This window comes from Fomitopsis serialis (genome assembly GCF_022376445.1).
Source record: "Fomitopsis serialis strain Sig1Antser10 chromosome Unknown B0H18scaffold_28, whole genome shotgun sequence".
In the NCBI taxonomy this organism is placed as follows: Eukaryota; Fungi; Basidiomycota; class Agaricomycetes; order Polyporales; family Fomitopsidaceae; genus Fomitopsis; species Fomitopsis serialis.
In genome coordinates this window covers 31,194-46,483 of record NW_025954988.1, presented here as the reverse complement: position 1 = coordinate 46,483, position 15,290 = coordinate 31,194, and the positions used below count along the sequence as shown (strand labels likewise).

The window sequence follows — 15,290 nt, the reverse complement described above, 5'->3', positions numbered from 1 at the left end:
ATCTTACTGCTCCAGGTGATGTGCCTGAACTTCTTCCGGCGGCCCCAGAGTTCATTCACGTCGCGTGCACAACTGTCCTAACCGTTGGTGCTCTGAATATCGCCCAGCCACTATCACAGCTTGCTGTATGTATAATACGTGCATGCCTCGCACTTTGCTCACCACATATTCAACAGTCCTCGTGAGGCATATTGAGTGGCGTCAACGTATTGCGCTCGCAGGCTGCGACGACTCTCGTGCGCTCACACGATATAATGCTTCGGCGCGCATGGAACCCATCATTGGTACGACGTACTAGTTGGCGGCCCATCCTACCTCTACTATCGATACTATTCGCAGCCTCGCTCTGAATCCTTCGACCTCAACGTCAGAGTGCGCGGGGCCGACGGGAAGCCCGCATTGGAGAAGCAGACATTCTCAATGACTCCCATGGACCAAGTCAATAAACGCCTCGCGGAGAACGCGACGTCGAAGGTAACCGTCAGACCGGGCGTTGTGTGGAAGCAAGCCACAGCCCAACTCTCCTCAAACAGTCCGATCGAGGACGCATACTCTAGTGCCTTCGTACAGCGAGATCCCACGGACCCAGCTGGCCCGGGAGACCTCTTGCTGTTTGCTATCATGGACGGCCACCGCAGCTACCACACGTCCCAACTGCTCTCCAAAGTCCTCTTGCCTGCGATAGGCCTCCAACTCCAACAATTGACCACAGGTCCGAATCCTTCAGTCAGAAATCAAGCACTCTGGAGAGTCTCAAGGCTATGGTATACTCTACACCCGATCCCACCGTCCCAGCCGACTCGGACCCTCAGAAGGTGGCTCTAGCCATCCAGTCCGCATTCGTGAACCTCGACTGGGAGATCATCAACGCGCCTCTGCGCATTCTGGCAGAGAACATCGACAAACTGGCTCTAGCGAACCAGCAAGTACCCGACCTAAGCCAGCACCCGATGGCGTTAGCCACAATGCAGCCCGCAATATCCGGTAAGCCTGGCTTCGCCCCCCCCCCCGACAATCATGATACTGACCACAGCCCCAGGGAGCTGCGCAATTATGGCACTGTTCGACACCGCGCACCAGAACCTCTATGTCGCCTGCACAGGTGACAGCCGGGCCGTCGCCGGCGTATACGAGGAGACTGAAGACGGCAACGGCTCGTGGCGAGTTGAGGTCCTTAGCGAAGACCAGACAGGCAGGAACCCCAGTGAACTGAAACGGTGCGTTCCACGCGTTACAGAATCGACTGTTACGCACATCTGAGATTGATGTCGCACAGGATGCAGTCAGAGCACCCGGCGGATGAGGCCAACACGGTGATCATGCGCGGACGCGTCCTCGGGGGCCTCGAGCCGACGCGAGCGTTCGGCGATGCACGCTACAAGTGGCCCCGCGACGTCCAAGAGGCGTAAGCACCCTCCCTCGTCCGCGCCACAACCTCCCCGCTGACTCCGTCCAAGCTTGCACAAAGCATTCATGGAAGGTAACGCCAAGACCCTGCGCGCCGTCCCATCGATGCTCAAGACGCCCCCATACGTGACCGCCCGCCCCGAGGTCACCCACCGCAAGCTCTCCCTGCCGCCCTACGCCAACCCCTCTACCAAGCCCAAGTCCATGATGCGCTTCCTCGTGCTCGCCACGGACGGCTCTGGGACGAGCTCTCCTCAGAAGAGGTCGTCGCGCTCGTGGGCGGGCACCTCGCGGGCCTCAAAGGCAGCGTGCCCAAGGCGCAGCTGCCGGAGATGGTACGGACGACGTCCGGCTCGCCGACCGTGAACGGGAAGTCGTTCGAGCCGCGGCGCTCGACAGAGGGCAAATGGGCGTTCGTGGACGACAACGTCTGCACGCACTTAATCAGGAACGCGCTGGGCGGGGCGGACGAGAGCAAGCTGAGGAAGCTGCTCAGCATCCCCGCCCCGCTGTCCCGCAGCTATCGGGACGACATTACGGTCACTGTGGTTTGGTGGGAGGACGGTCCCAACGCCACCCCGGAACAGGTTCGAGCGAAACTGTGATGATTGTCAATGCTCGGAGTGTCTTGTACTGTACAGTCTGTATATACATGAACGATGTAATAACAGGAGCACGAGAATGGAATGCGGAGATGTGACAAGGGAAGATGAGAGTGCATACGTGTGTAGTGCGATGCGAATGATGATATGTTCTGCAGGGGGTATGTTACATGATCATTCTTTTCTTCTTTCCGTACCGATGTACTACTGGTGCCGAACCGCGGCGCTGTCCTAGAGTGTCGCTGCCCTTCAGCCGACTGTACGGATTCCAGTTTCCTATGGCGCTAAAGCGATCATGACGCTTCGACTTCGGTGTGTTCCCTTTCGTCGAAGGCGGGATAGGCGTACGGCCCACTCTTTCAGCGACTGCGCAGCGTCGCTATCCTCGTCGTCACTGCCGGGCGACTTCCGCTTCTTCGCACTGCCCTCGTCCTTGACCTTCGCCTTCTGGTTGGGTTACCGTAGAAGCTGCTGGCAGGGATAGACGTCAGGACCGACGATGAAGAGGTTGCCTTGGATGCGGGTGTGGAGATGGTCGGTGATGGGAGCAATGCCAGTGTGGGACCTCCGGCTTCTGTTCAGCACTATCGTCCGCAAGCACTGCCTTCTCCTCTTCCTCCTTCTCCTCAACCTTCTCCCCGATGTCATCGCTACCATCGCTGTACTGCGCGAGATCGGCCAAGCCGTTCTTCGTCGCCTGCTTCTCGATCTTCTTCTGCAGCATCTGCGCCTGAGGATCGGGCTTGCTCGGTGTCGAAGGCGCAGCAGGCGACGAGGGAAGTCGGGGCCAATAAAGGACGCGCGATCCTTCGACTTTGCAGGCCGAGCCGAATCTTCGCTCTCACTGTCCGGTGTCTTGCGCTTCTTCATGTTCGCTACAAGACCAGTCTTGGCGGGCTGGGAGACACGAGCCGGGGTGCTGACGGCGGCCTCGAGCGCCTGACCCTTGTCGCGAATATAGAAGAGGATATAGGCGTTCTGCCTGCTCGTAGGGGGCGCGACGCGGGTGACGGACTCGTCGTTCATCTCGTACCACTGGCCGTCTCCACCTTTGACGTGCGCGTAATAGTGGCCAGAATTGGGCCCACCACCTGCGTGCGATATGACGCCGTACAGGGAGTATGTCGGTCCATGTTGCCCCTCGCTCATCACAGGCTGCAATGACAGACGCTCCTCGTACTTGATGCAGTGCCCAATCTTCCTTCCCATCGGAGAGAAGCGCTTCAGGTGGATAGTCAATGCGAGTGGTGCCTCGTGGACCGTGAATTGCTTGTCTGCGGTGACCGGTTTCTTGCACCTGGAGTCGGAAGATGAGCGAACAATTGTATACACGAGGAATTGACAACGCATACTTTTCGCATTTATACTTGTCGGCGCCTTTCAAGTGATCGACTGCGACGAATTTTCGCAGAGCATCTCTCAAGTTCTGTACGCCATAGATGTCGATGCTCAGATCCAGGACACTGTCGTAAGTGTCGCTGTTGTAGCCACACGCTAGACATGTAACCCTCGATCGCAATCGACCGCCGAATATCTGATGGATCCATGATGTCTCAGCAAGCTTGGGATCCATTTTGCTGCAGGGTAAATTTTCAATATCGCTAAACGCCTGGCAGTACCGACGTAAACTCACGGTGGATGGCCAGCAAGGCAAGACTTCTGCAGAGCATCGATAGCATAACGCAAGAACTCATGCGAGTCTTCCTGCCGTCCACGCCGCATGTGCTTCGCGATGACTGAGGAGCACATGAGCGTCTGTCAAGCGGGCGGCGGTGTTGACAAACCTTGTAGCTTGGTCGTAATGGGGTAGGGAGCAAAGGGCCGCTGTTTCTGGTGAGATTCAAACATGACTGTCCGCATATTACACGCCATGCAGAATGCGCCTTTGGGCACCCGGCCTATCAATGTGTATGCACTGAGCGCCTGGAGAAGAGACAAACAAAGGCGAACTTACAAGGGTCTGCAGTGCTATGTCTGATCAAGGCGTGTAGCAATGGTGTCGTGTGGAGTAGACATTGAAGAGCGCTATTGAGGAAGCATGTGTTCCCAGTATTGTTGAGTCCTGTCCCAATCCTAGCGCCTTCTGGCCACGACGTATTGAGGGGGCCATTATAGAGAGCTTTCCCTGAGGTAGGGGTCGCCTGAGCAGTTTTAGGAGACTTGAGGGACTTTGAAGGGTTAGATGAGGTAGTCTTCTTCGCCTCCTGGGGCTACATGCTACAGTGAGACAAGGGCACTGCGATTGAGGACGAATGGAGCGCACCTCCGCTTCTGACGGGTTCGGAGTCGCGTTGATGGGCTGGTATTTGTTCTCGTCCATGAGAAGAGCCCCCTTAGAGGAGCCCTCAACAAATTCGATGGGCGGGGGCAGTAGGCTCTTGAAAGCCTCGAGGTCTTTCGCCGGGCGGTACTGCGTGGTCTCTTCTGAGAAACCCGACGCGGGCCTAATAGCAGTTGCTAGCATTTTCGAGACCGCGTTCGACGCTGCTCTGTGTCCGAGGGCACGGAGAGGAGGCTGGAGCGCGCGACGGAGGTGGTGGGGACACAGTGTGAGCGGGGCGGGAGATGGGGGACGGCTCGGAGGGGCGGTCTCTTCTCAGTCTGGGTGGCGATGTAACTTTTCCTCACGTGACGTTAAACAGCACCACGGTCTTCTGACGCCACAAACGCGTCGAACGCGACTGTCCTTTAGGCGCGCGGCGCCCGGGGAGTTCAATCCGCTCTCCGAGGCAAGTCCATTGCCACACAGCAACAGACAAGGGGACCAGGTGGAAAATCCGGGCAGGTTGGGCGACGCGCTGTTCAGCAGCATCGCCGCGCCAAGCCAGCGCAATGGTATTATCATGAACAGCGAAAACGTAAAGAATATACAGGGAATGCAACGTCCGACGAGGGCCCACAGTAAACATGAGTCAGTGTATGCTAAGGGATACAGCAAGGGGATCTGGGAAACTATGCGCTACACACCTACCCGAGAAGGTAAGACATTAGACGTGGGTATACACTAATCTACATCGAACTGGTATAGTCATTGGGGAATGAGACGTTCTGGCGTGCTCGTGGCATAGCTGCGCGTTGGCTCGTCCGCGCGCCAGGCTGCTGATGGACGGACGCTGAAATCGTTGCGTGCCGGAACGAGCCCAAGGGGAGAAGGAGACCGGCTCGATCCCTGGGAGCTCGACGTGAGCGGCGACGACCGGAGGCTGACAAGAGGTCGCTGCCCATCGCATACGCCGTGTCATGATGATACTGTCCGTCGTAGAAGGCCGTGGCGGAGGGATTGGTGGCATGGTCCACATAGGATGTCCAGGACCCATAGTCACCTCCAAAATTTGCGGATCCTGCACCGTCGATATTAGCGAATGCGTTTAAGGCGTGAGCCATGGGGAAACTTACCATCGAACGATGATCCAAGAGCGAAGGCGTCAAAGTTGGCGAGGTCAAGACCTGCACCGTCGCCGATGAGAAGACCGAATTCGTCAACCACTTCGGGCACGGGGGAGGGTTGACAGACAACCCCGGAAGCGTCGACGAGTAGCCGAGGTAAGTCGAAGATTCGGCCGGAATAGACAGGCCGAGCGCGTTCTGGGGGAAGTAAGACGTCGCGATATCCGTGCCAGAAGCTGGGTCATATCCGTGCGTGGACATGTCGAACGAGAACTGGGCCTCGCCCGCCTGCAGAGCCGAGGTCGAGGGCATAGCCCCCCAGTCTTCTACGCCGTTGCGCTGTTCTTTGTGAGGAGAGATGGTGTAGAGACCAGCGAAGGCGTCGTCGACGGGTGCGGAGGTGGCCGGTGCGGAAGACGGCCCAGCGACTGGCGCACTCTTCCGCAACCGCTTGACAGGCCTGGCACGCGTGGTCGGCTTGTACTCTTCTTCGTCCCCGTCCCCTTCCTCATCCTCGTCATCAGCCCGTCGCCTCTTCGACGAGCGCGTCTTGGGGGCCGCGGCACTAGCCTCGACGGACGCAGCTTGCTTGACGGTACTACGCTTCTTCCTTGGGGCCGCTGCTCTCTTCCCCTTCCCCTTCTTGGACTTGGGCACGTCAGCATCGGAGGCGTCGTCCTCGAAGAGCTTGGGCTCGTCCCATTCCAGCTGCTCGTGAAGACCCTTCGTCGGATCCAGCAACCTTCCGTCGATCGTGACAGCGTTCTGCCACGGGTCCACCGAGGAGTCGCTCACGCCATGAAATTTCTTGAGGTGATTCGCGAAACCATCCTTGCGCTTGTTGCTATCGCCGAGAGAATGTCAGTTCGGAGAACACACCTGCAGGCCACAGACAAGGACTCACACATTGCCACAGTCCGGTACTGGGCATCTGAAGCCGCCGAAGTTCGAATGTTGCTCGCGCTCGTGACGACTCTTGCATGCCGTGTCATTGAAGTCCTCGCCGCAGAAACTACAATCGAAGGGCCGTTCTCCGGTGCTGTTTAGGTTTGGTCAGCATTGACCACACAGGAGAGAGCGTCGACGGCTGTGAGCCCACTTACTGGGTGTTGGTGTGATTTTTGAGCTGCCCCTTTTGCGCAAACTTCATGCCACAATCCTTGCACTCGTACGGCCTACATGTCTGTCAGATAGAAACGTAAACGCTCTACGTTGTATGCTCACTTGTTTCTGGAATGTATGTTTTCATGGCGATTAAGTTCACTTCGGTTCCGGAACATCTTGCCACAACGTGGCTCGGAGCATTCGTATGCCCCCTGCAGAGGCTGCTCGTTGGGGTCAGTCTATTGGGACACGCATGATATGAATGAGAACATGCGCACGACGTTTGCTTTAGGTGCTCTCCCCATCTTCTAGCCGGATAGAGAGTGTGCTGGAGGATGTGATAGGGAAGGGGAAGATTAAAGAAGGTCCGCTTTATGCACGGGTCGTGGTTGAGTGGTGTGAAGGAGAACAACAAGCGTGCGGCGTCGTTAAGAGTGGCAGGGTGGTGGTTCAACAGCCTAAAACGGCAGACAAAGCGAATCAACGCTAGCAACGAGGCCACAGGCCTGTAAATGGAAATGACAAATGAGGGGTCGTCAAAGCGTCGTCAAAACGCGGAGACCTCCGGCCTCAAGCGAGCGGCGTAAATGGCGTGTAACGAGCGTGAGTAGAAGGGGCACCTTTACGAGGAACAGTGGCCCACTTTTTAAGTGGCCTCGAAGCCCCATGATGTCGAGTAGAATCGGTGGTGAGACGGAAACAAGGCGCGCCCATTATTGTCTTTGCTAACGGCGGGCGGGTGGCCCATAGAACTGGGGGATAAGGGCGATGTTAGAACAATTGTCTCTCGCGCCAATGTCTTTCGGGTGACCCTAGCAGACAAGGTGAACATCGAGATCCCAACGGGTAGCGGCTTTCCCCAATACGGTAACTTTCATCACAGGCAACCAGCAGTGAGGGCACGTAGCCTCGCGGCCGCGAACTGCCACACGGCATGGAAATCGTGAGATCCGTGAGGGGCGCGCCCCACCGGACTGATGCACTTTGACATTACAAGACCGCGAAGGGGCTATCACCGCCGACTCTGCTCCCGCGTGAGTGGCGACCGCAATAGCCGTGGCTAGAACTGATACATGCATCAATACACGTGGAAGAGACTTTTCCGGTCGAAGATACAGCAGCCGAGACGTAGAAGTACAAGATACGCTTACAAGTCGATACCCAAGTATAAGGTAGTTGCCTGCTCATCCCCCAGACCGGCTTTCTACTCCTCATGTCCGAGCCCGATCCCTTCTATCCACTTCATGGGCTCAATCCAGGGCGCGATGGTTTTCAAGTCTTCAAAGGTCAGGGACGCGTAGTGACTTCTGCTCATCCCGTCCACTAGTTCCAGATCTAGAAGCGATGGGTCACCGAAAGGCGGCTTCGTGTTCTGACCAATCAGCTGAGCTATGAGCCTAAATGGTTATAAGAGATATATCACCGGGGCGACGCAGATCCATCCACTCACATCATGCTCCACATCCACTGCATACCGCCTTCTTCAATGTCCCCATCTATGTACCAGCGCAAATCTTCGCCGCTCGGCGTGAAGAACGGATAATTCTCGTAAGAGGGGGCGGGTAACGGGTGGCTGAGGCGGCGGTATGTTTCGCTTGCCCGAGCTAGGAGCACTGCCCGTAAATGCCGTAATTGTGCGCGTGACAATAAAGGGCACCTCCGCTGTAAGCCCCTGTCCGCAGAGGTAAATAATGACATGGTCTTGTTCACCGTCCGACTCGTCTGAAGAATTAGAAGATATGTCGAGATTGTCAACTTCGTCGCAGCGTCGCCGTCAATTCCAGGGGGGTGCAAGAGCGCCTTTGCGAGGTGGTTGACACCGAATGATGTCCGCGGCTTGCTCAGGACGCCGATCGCCAAGATGCGACATCGGCAACTCAACGACGACCTGTGAGCGTACTATATCTTTGAGGTACAAGGGCATTGTGTAGCGTGTAACTCACCCTTATTCGGGGCTGAATTGCATCAAGTCATTCTGTATCCTAGCTGAGCATCAGCATATGTTGGCATCGGGTGTACTTTAACCGGTAACCTGCACGGCCATCCTCAGGCTCGGACATGCACTCAGAAAGCTCAACATGGTCCGAGACTGAGCACGGCAAGGGCGCGCATGCAAAGCGGGCGGAGGCTCTGATGATGGCGGCTCAACGATTCCGCCCGTCTGCGGGCCCGACAACGTCTAACCCGGCTGCTATCTGTGATTTCCAGCCTGCCCATAATGCCCACAACGCACATGCGCAGAAGTTCAGTCGCACTAGACCGCATTGTCAGGTTGTCGAAAACAACGGCACAATACCACACGTTCAATAACCGGTAACCGTTCTCGGGGCGGTCAGTTCTGATGGTATTCACCTCATTTGTTCGAAGATGGTCAGTGGATCGAAACCACGCGATGTACCGTTGAGTTGGTTAGTTGTCCCGTTCCGATTGAGAACAATGTAGCTATGTGCTGTGTCAGAGACCACTTCGTACAAGGATAGAGACACGCACTCTGTCCAAGCCTCATCATGTGTGCACGTCGAGCTTGTGCGGTGCCATACGCGATAGAGAACTCTGTCCGCCACGGTAAGCCACCAATATTCATGACACACAATACATGCCGACTGACTTCATGAACGCCTCCTTCCACGTCGCGCCTTCTTCTTGATTTTCGCCCACGAGGGCAAGAACCTCCTCCTGAAGCATTCCTCCCACTCACTGTCCTTCAGATGGGGCAGGGACGCTTCAAACAGCAGGTAATTCGCCCGCGCAATGCTCAGGATCTCCACAAAGTTATTCCTCGGAACCGTCGAGCGCACACTCAGGTGGCGGAGCGCAGGGTCGTACTCCTGGTCCGGGTGGTGGAGCGTGCGTAGATGGGGCGGCGCCACGGGTTCAGCGAGGGCTCAGAGGAAATCGCCCGCAGGCGGTTCGAGACGTAGGTGGTGGTGACGAGCGACGACAGGTCGAGCTCGCCCAGGACGTCCGCTATCAATTCGACAGGGAGCGACTCGAGTACGTTGAAGTTAATCCGCGCCATGTGCGGCCTTGGAGGTTAGCTGCGTGGCCGTAACCAGCAATCCGCTGTGCCGCCGGATGCGTCGCTGCGATCTCGATCCGAGAGCGACTCCGGAATAGGAAGGTGTAGTGATTGGCCGCAAGCGCCGCTGCTTTCGCTAGCGAGAGTCTATCGAGAGGTTCAGCAGGTGGAGCTGGTGGCGAGGACGCGGACGACATGTATTGGACACCACGTCTTATAATCCCCGAATTGACGCTGCCAGCAGGTAGGGTCAGCAGCACTGCTGCACCGCCTCGGTGGTTCTCCGCCTTCGAACTCGGTACAGGACCAGAAATTACACCTCGCTGCAAGTCAAGCACAGCATACTTCCATGTCGCTCTATCGCCGTCCATATCGATCGCAATGTACAGCATTGCGGTGCTACCCGTATATACCCACATCCTTCCCCGAGACATTAAATAAGATCCGGTATATCGCTAACACATTAGAAATCCTTCCACTCCTCGTCCCATTCGTCATTCTTCTTCGCTGCTTTTGCGGTGCTGGGAGTTCACCGCAGGAGATATGGGCGAAACCTGCGACGCGAGGCTGCCATGACCACGATTCAGGTCGGCGTTGTAGTTGTTGAAAAGTCCTCGTCATCGTGATCCTGGTACAGTGCGGACGACTCGCCATCACCATAGCCTCCGGGGCCAACTGAGCTGTACCCTCTCCGCGCAGGACCACCCCCACCTTGTCCTTCACAGTACCTACGACGCCTCCAACCTGCTCCGCGACGTCAACTCCGAGTGTACTCTTTCCCCACATGTTCGCACTACGTCCCGCCTCAGCCGCGCGCTTGCTCGCTTCAGATACGTAGCCCTTGACGCCCTGCTGGAAGTCTGGATCCCTGACTCTCTCCATGCCTGGCTGGATGACGTTCTCCGAAACGGCTTTGGTCGCACCTGCGACAGCGGCAGAGAACAGTGACCATCCTTTGCTCAAGGCAGCCACGGGATTCTCCTGCAACTCGGAGAGCGAAGGTGCTGCGCGCGAGGAAAGGCCGTACGCGGGATGTTGAGATTCCGACGAAGGTGCAGGTGTGCTGCCGAAGCCCTGGTAACGACCCCCTTGAGAGGGTGGCAGGTCCTCCGGACGAGAAGCGTTCGCATTGCCGAGACTTGCGAAATAGGACTCATTCCTAACCTTCTGGTCCTCAAAGGCGGATGGTGTCATCGGGCTACTTGGAGCTGGCGAGTTTCGACTACCGAACGATGCTGGGGAGGCTGAGCGACCTATGCTATTACGGGCAGACGCGCGAGATTTTCGGAGGCCCTGTGCCGACGACGGACGGCCCGGCGGGCTCGTGGTATTGTTAGGAGATCCAAAACCCTCTGGAGGTGATGTCGGTGCCCACGGTTTGCCGGCGAGCTCGGCGTCCAGCTAGGCAGAGGTGTGTGAAGATCGTCCCCGGAAAGCGGAAGAGTCATTCGTACCTTCTCTCGGTATTGAGAAGCAGCCCAGGAGTGATAGGTGTCGTATGAGTTCATGTCCTGCGTGTATCCGCCTGTGCTCGTTGGATACGTCTTCATGAACTCCTGAAGGGAGCATTCCCACCGAGCTGAAGATATAGCATTCAGTACGCAAGGTTCTCGGCTTTCCAATGAACAGCCGATGAGCAGCGCGGAATCGTGGCTAGCCACGTTATTCGTGTCGGACACATGCACCCAGGCGAACTTTGAGTAAACGTGAGTCGCCCACGGACTGCAGCTACAGTGAGTGTTGACTACGAGGTGGCCAAACGACTTGTCTATGTGAGCGCCATCCCGCAGACAGCCGTTCAGGCAAGCGTACGCATAGGCTTCGTAGATGCATGGAGCTATCCAATCCGAGTTGGAGGGCGATGATTCATGACGAGCGTGGGCATGGGCGCGCGAGAGTCACATCGTGACAGTCTTCGCGAGTCCCGTAAATTCGACATACCTGCATTCGCTTTATCTGCTCCTCATGCCATGTGTCCATCGAGACCGACCGGACGAAGCTGCGGGCAACAGGTGTCAGATCTGCAGGATCGAGCGAGGACGCGCAGGCACACGCACCTGACATGAACGCCGAAGCCTCTGTGGACGCCTGCGCACTGGAGGCACAAGAAGACGGCGAAGCTAATGCAGCGAATTCGATGACCAGCTCCGGGATCTGAGGCACACAGAGCCTGACCTGAGAGAAGCCCATTGTGGATTTGGGTTCGAGCAGTCGATACACTTCTTGTTGTCTAGCTCCTCGCGCTTTATGAGCTCCTGGAGCGTGCGTCTCGCGACAACCTGGTCCATGGTGGGCAGGGCGGGCTGTGGACTGGACTGGAGGAGACGTGGACGATGCTGTGAGGAGGCAATGTTGCGGGCTGGCGTTGCTGAGACCCGAGAGAGCGGAATGGGAACGTTCCCACGATCATAGACGAGATTTCCGCACGCTCGCTGAGCTCGGCAGTGGCAAGGACGGTCCAAGGCGTACCGTCCACTCGGGTCTCCCTCGAGATCTCAGCGTGCCGTACTCCCTGCGTGCTCGCAACGACCACCTACGCCCGAGAGAGAGAATCCTCCAAGTTGAATCAGCAGCGGAACGACCCAAATGAAGGCGTGATCCTGCAGGGTCGGACGCGCTTGGTCACCGAGCGCGTACGCTTCCCACTTGCGGACGACGACCATCGTCTCCCCCATCTGCTGCCATCCACGCCGCACATCTCTCTCGTACTTCTCTGTCAGAACTTCGAGACAATCTCTGGCGACCGCATCCCACTGCGTCCAAGCTTCTCTGGCCAGCGCCAGCCGTTTGCGACTAGCCCCAGCCACCCTCGCTACCCAGCTATCCTGGCATGAGCCAGAAGAACAACGCGCGAGCCAGCACGAGCAACGCGCAACCTAGCCGTCAGGAGGACCCGCCGCAAGAGCCTCCCAGCTCGTGGGGATCATGGGTCGGAGTCAAGTACGTGTCAGATTCCGTTGTCGTGCGTTCGCATCCAACGGTGTCGTCCCAGGTATTATTCGCTGGACGTTGCGCAGAATCCTCTCCGGGCCCGTATGTGTGGATTTGGTGACAAGGTAAGAACTCTTTCCTCTCGCGTATGTCTTGCATTCGGGCCTTGCATGCACACGTCGGTGTTTCATGCAACTAGAAGCGCCGGCGCGTACGGGAGCGCGTCTGGCTTCATGCATGCGACGCGTTCATCCGCCCGCTCGCACACAAACCATACCGCCAGCTCATTCTCGTAATGAACTCAAGCGAAGATGCCTCGGACATCTCTTCCCTAACCCGTGAGATGGTGTATATCGCATCACTTACATAACACCCATCAAGGGTGTATTCACCTATGGGTGACGTGCGGATCCGACACACTGCCAGTGAACGACTAGGAGGTGCCAGAATTTCCATCTAGCAGGTCCTCTGGGTTGGAAAGGCGCAGTGGAGGCGGCCGCGTTCACGCATTTCGCGGCTTACCGGGCTGCTCCGTGCCTACACGGCGTACGGGTTACAAGCGTAGTTATGCTGGTGTGCATGCCCAGGCAAGACGCCCAACAACTAGCATCTCTCGTCGTCAATGCGTTGCAAACATTGCCAGCTGCTCGCCTTCGCGAATGTGCCCTCGTGTATGCAGTGTCTCCGCGGATTCACGTATGGGAAAGTGCTTTTGGGCGGAGCCTTCGCGATTCTTAGGAAAGGGGTCGGACAATGCGAAAGTGGTGAACTGATCACCATCTCGCACAAGTGTCACCGCTTATCCTGTGCATCCATACTCGACCCTAGCTACCTGTGCCAAACAATACTTAAATCTCATTCAATATGCACCAGCGAAGTCTGACTAACAAGAGGTCGCGTTGACAGGACCGTCGACCTCTGGCTCCTGCAGCGGTGGCCAAGATGATCGTCCGGAGAGAAGATGGAAGTGCTCTTGATGTGGAGTACGTCTCCAGCCATATCAATCCCTTTCTCTACTCCATTCGCTCATTTAGCGCCAGTGACATAGATACATCCTTCTTTCTGGTGACTGTAGACCTCTGGTCGGCGGACGGGAAGCAAGAAATGAACCTTGTCTTGCACCCTACGTCTGCTGACCGGTACGTACCCGCAAACACCCCCAAACCGAAGCGGCGGGGGACCAACTCGACGGCGCAGCGGTCGAATAGCGGTAGAAAAAGCCCCACTTCGCCCGCACCCGTTCCTCCGGCGCCCGCTCCTACTCAAGGCAGTCAGCAATACATACAGGTATCTCAATCGCATGTGGACGGTGCGAGTGGTCAGTAACCACGTGTGTCGCAGCAGCCCGCTTCTGGAATCACCCCATACATTGGACCTTCCCAAGGGTATCCCCCTCAGGTATATCCCTACGCCGCCCAACAGCCGCCGGTTTCGGAATCCTCAAGCTATCAGTCGATAGGTACCTACGGAGCGCCGTCCGACGCCTCTCAGACATGGGCATATCCTCCTCCGACTTCGATGGAACGCGCTTCGCAGTACCCGCCGGCCCCTGTCCTGCCTTCGATCCACTCTCTGGGGAGAAATGGCTCGTCCAGTAACGGTTCTGCGGCAACAGTAGGTTACAACTCCGCCACTGCATCAGGAGCCGGAGCGGGAGAAGGATGGCACCTCGAGAACCAGGGAAGGGAGGATGCAGGTGGGATGGGATACCGCACATGGCCTCCGGACGCTTCGTATCCTCCGATTGACAACAATGGGGTCACCCGTCCGTCGGGGGCGATCGAACCGTCCCTTCGGGCCTCGCATGCCTCAGCGTCCACTTCGGACGTGCGCGAGAACTCGTGCGTGCCGCTTGCACCCACGCCCTACGCCGAAACTCACTTCCGTTGTAGATACCCACAGGAACCATACAATCCGATCGGACAGCCCGGGACGGCTCAGTCGCTCGAAGGCTCGGCCTACGCGTCAGCACCATACCCTTCTCAGCAGCATCAACCGCCGCCGCCACCATCACAGGCGCATCAGCCGCCATCCCAATACCAGGAAGCTCCGTACGCCCAAGATCCTACACCGCCCTCCGCTATGCCCCCTTTGCCTCGACATACGTACACGAGAACGCTCGTTGGACCCTTATGCGCGAACGCCTGCCGCCTATTGGACGAACACCGCACGCCAGGCATCTTCTTTCTATTTCAAGACCTGTCTATCCGTACAGAAGGTCCGTAGCGTCGTGCAAATCCCATTGAAACCTATAGGCTCCGCTTATCGCGCATCGCCTGCTCACTATACCTGTTATGTAGGGACCTTCCGTCTTCGACTACGCCTTATGAACGTCGGCTCGTAAGCAGAGTTTGGCCTCAATCTGATGACCCGAGCTTCACCGCTGACGCGCCTCCATCACATCCGCTGACAGACCGCCCGCACCTGAGCCTGGATCGCGTTTCATTAACATTGGATTCTCCAAGATTCTCGCTCAAACATTCACCGATCCATTCGTCGTCTACTCGGCGAAACGATTCCCTGGCGTGCCAGGTGAGTATGCCTATCGCTACATGACATCGTAAAGGCCCGTCGTAGAGCTTGTGATCCACAGAAACTACCGCCCTCTCGATAGCCCTCGGCAACCAAGGCCAGAAATTGCCTCTTGTGAGTCAATCCTACCACCACGCACGATGAACTGTGCAGCACGCTGACAGAACGATACGTGCAGCGCAATCGGAATACCTCCACGAAGCAGAGTCGTAAGCGACCGCGCAGCGGATCCGATGGGTCGGGTGGTGAGGAATCCGACGATGCATGACTGTTGTGCTAGGAACGATACCCCGCTAGTCAGAGTACGG

At 57.1% G+C, this 15,290-nt stretch overlaps 6 protein-coding genes across 6 annotated transcripts; 2 read left to right on the top strand and 4 right to left on the bottom strand.

Annotated features, from left to right (window-relative positions):
• Positions 1 to 142: 142 nt before the first annotated feature.
• B0H18DRAFT_1161393 (protein serine/threonine phosphatase 2C) lies at positions 143 to 2,355 on the top strand (the record flags this gene model as incomplete). The annotated part of the gene is made up of 7 exons (XM_048035811.1): positions 143 to 236; positions 299 to 712; positions 796 to 984; positions 1,040 to 1,217; positions 1,277 to 1,405; positions 1,458 to 1,626; positions 1,656 to 2,355. The coding sequence occupies 7 exons, from the start codon at positions 143 to 145 to the stop codon at positions 2,010 to 2,012; spliced, it is 1,530 nt and encodes a 509-aa protein (XP_047894067.1). The 3' UTR covers positions 2,013 to 2,355.
• Positions 2,176 to 4,583, bottom strand: B0H18DRAFT_1094456 (cysteine proteinase; the record flags this gene model as incomplete). The annotated part of the gene is made up of 8 exons (XM_048032383.1): positions 4,273 to 4,583; positions 3,964 to 4,219; positions 3,794 to 3,907; positions 3,643 to 3,745; positions 3,362 to 3,586; positions 2,809 to 3,306; positions 2,595 to 2,755; positions 2,176 to 2,375 (listed from the first exon to the last, which is right to left on the bottom strand). The coding sequence occupies exons 1-8, from the start codon at positions 4,471 to 4,473 to the stop codon at positions 2,176 to 2,178; spliced, it is 1,758 nt and encodes a 585-aa protein (XP_047894066.1). The 5' UTR covers positions 4,474 to 4,583.
• Positions 4,584 to 4,774: 191 nt separating this feature from the next.
• On the bottom strand, positions 4,775 to 6,999 carry B0H18DRAFT_290664 (uncharacterized protein). Its single transcript, XM_048037432.1, has 5 exons — positions 6,621 to 6,999; positions 6,500 to 6,571; positions 6,301 to 6,435; positions 5,406 to 6,240; positions 4,775 to 5,350 (listed from the first exon to the last, which is right to left on the bottom strand). The coding sequence occupies exons 1-5, from the start codon at positions 6,674 to 6,676 to the stop codon at positions 4,997 to 4,999; spliced, it is 1,452 nt and encodes a 483-aa protein (XP_047894065.1). The 5' UTR covers positions 6,677 to 6,999; the 3' UTR covers positions 4,775 to 4,996.
• A 344-nt stretch (positions 7,000 to 7,343) lies between these two features.
• B0H18DRAFT_1003605 (uncharacterized protein) lies at positions 7,344 to 9,708 on the bottom strand. The gene is made up of 9 exons (XM_048028433.1): positions 9,418 to 9,708; positions 9,130 to 9,328; positions 9,092 to 9,107; positions 8,991 to 9,053; positions 8,853 to 8,942; positions 8,257 to 8,376; positions 8,158 to 8,201; positions 7,951 to 8,104; positions 7,344 to 7,897 (listed from the first exon to the last, which is right to left on the bottom strand). Exons 1-9 carry the CDS (start codon positions 9,517 to 9,519, stop codon positions 7,705 to 7,707), a joined length of 981 nt encoding a protein of 326 aa, XP_047894064.1. The 5' UTR covers positions 9,520 to 9,708; the 3' UTR covers positions 7,344 to 7,704.
• Positions 9,709 to 9,749: 41 nt separating this feature from the next.
• On the bottom strand, positions 9,750 to 11,878 carry B0H18DRAFT_1003595 (putative GTPase activating protein for Arf-domain-containing protein). The gene is made up of 7 exons (XM_048028432.1): positions 11,695 to 11,878; positions 11,577 to 11,639; positions 11,457 to 11,518; positions 10,974 to 11,098; positions 10,248 to 10,920; positions 10,053 to 10,132; positions 9,750 to 10,021 (listed from the first exon to the last, which is right to left on the bottom strand). Exons 1-7 carry the CDS (start codon positions 11,805 to 11,807, stop codon positions 9,983 to 9,985), a joined length of 1,155 nt encoding a protein of 384 aa, XP_047894063.1. The 5' UTR covers positions 11,808 to 11,878; the 3' UTR covers positions 9,750 to 9,982.
• Positions 11,879 to 12,349: 471 nt separating this feature from the next.
• B0H18DRAFT_875640 (velvet factor-domain-containing protein) lies at positions 12,350 to 15,250 on the top strand (the record flags this gene model as incomplete). Its single annotated transcript, XM_048040438.1, has 9 exons — positions 12,350 to 12,459; positions 12,512 to 12,575; positions 13,357 to 13,433; positions 13,491 to 13,720; positions 13,835 to 14,668; positions 14,751 to 14,790; positions 14,864 to 14,982; positions 15,044 to 15,096; positions 15,161 to 15,250. 9 exons carry the CDS (start codon positions 12,350 to 12,352, stop codon positions 15,248 to 15,250), a joined length of 1,617 nt encoding a protein of 538 aa, XP_047894062.1.
• Positions 15,251 to 15,290: the final 40 nt, after the last annotated feature.

Excerpts from the sequence above, each read along its gene's own strand:
- B0H18DRAFT_1003605 (XM_048028433.1), bottom strand. The coding sequence starts at position 9,519 with ATGGCGCGGATTAACTTCAACGTACTCGAGTCGCTCCCTGTCGAATTG. Across the intron at positions 8,105-8,157 it reads GACAGGGGCTTACAGCGGAG|CTCGGGCAAGCGAAACATAC; the intron begins GTGCCCTTTATT and ends CAGTGCTCCTAG. Across the intron at positions 7,898-7,950 it reads CAGTGGATGTGGAGCATGAT|GCTCATAGCTCAGCTGATTG; the intron begins GTGAGTGGATGG and ends ATAACCATTTAG.
- B0H18DRAFT_290664 (XM_048037432.1), bottom strand. The coding sequence starts at position 6,676 with ATGTTCCGGAACCGAAGTGAACTTAATCGCCATGAAAACATACATTCC. Across the intron at positions 6,572-6,620 it reads AACATACATTCCAGAAACAA|GCCGTACGAGTGCAAGGATT; the intron begins GTGAGCATACAA and ends ACAGACATGTAG. Across the intron at positions 6,241-6,300 it reads GTACCGGACTGTGGCAATGT|CAACAAGCGCAAGGATGGTT; the intron begins GTGAGTCCTTGT and ends TCTCGGCGATAG.
- B0H18DRAFT_1003595 (XM_048028432.1), bottom strand. The coding sequence starts at position 11,807 with ATGGACCAGGTTGTCGCGAGACGCACGCTCCAGGAGCTCATAAAGCGC. Across the intron at positions 11,099-11,456 it reads GATAAAGCGAATGCAGGTAT|CTCGGTGGGAATGCTCCCTT; the intron begins GTCGAATTTACG and ends CTATATCTTCAG. Across the intron at positions 10,921-10,973 it reads CTTCTCAATACCGAGAGAAG|CTGGACGCCGAGCTCGCCGG; the intron begins GTACGAATGACT and ends ACCTCTGCCTAG.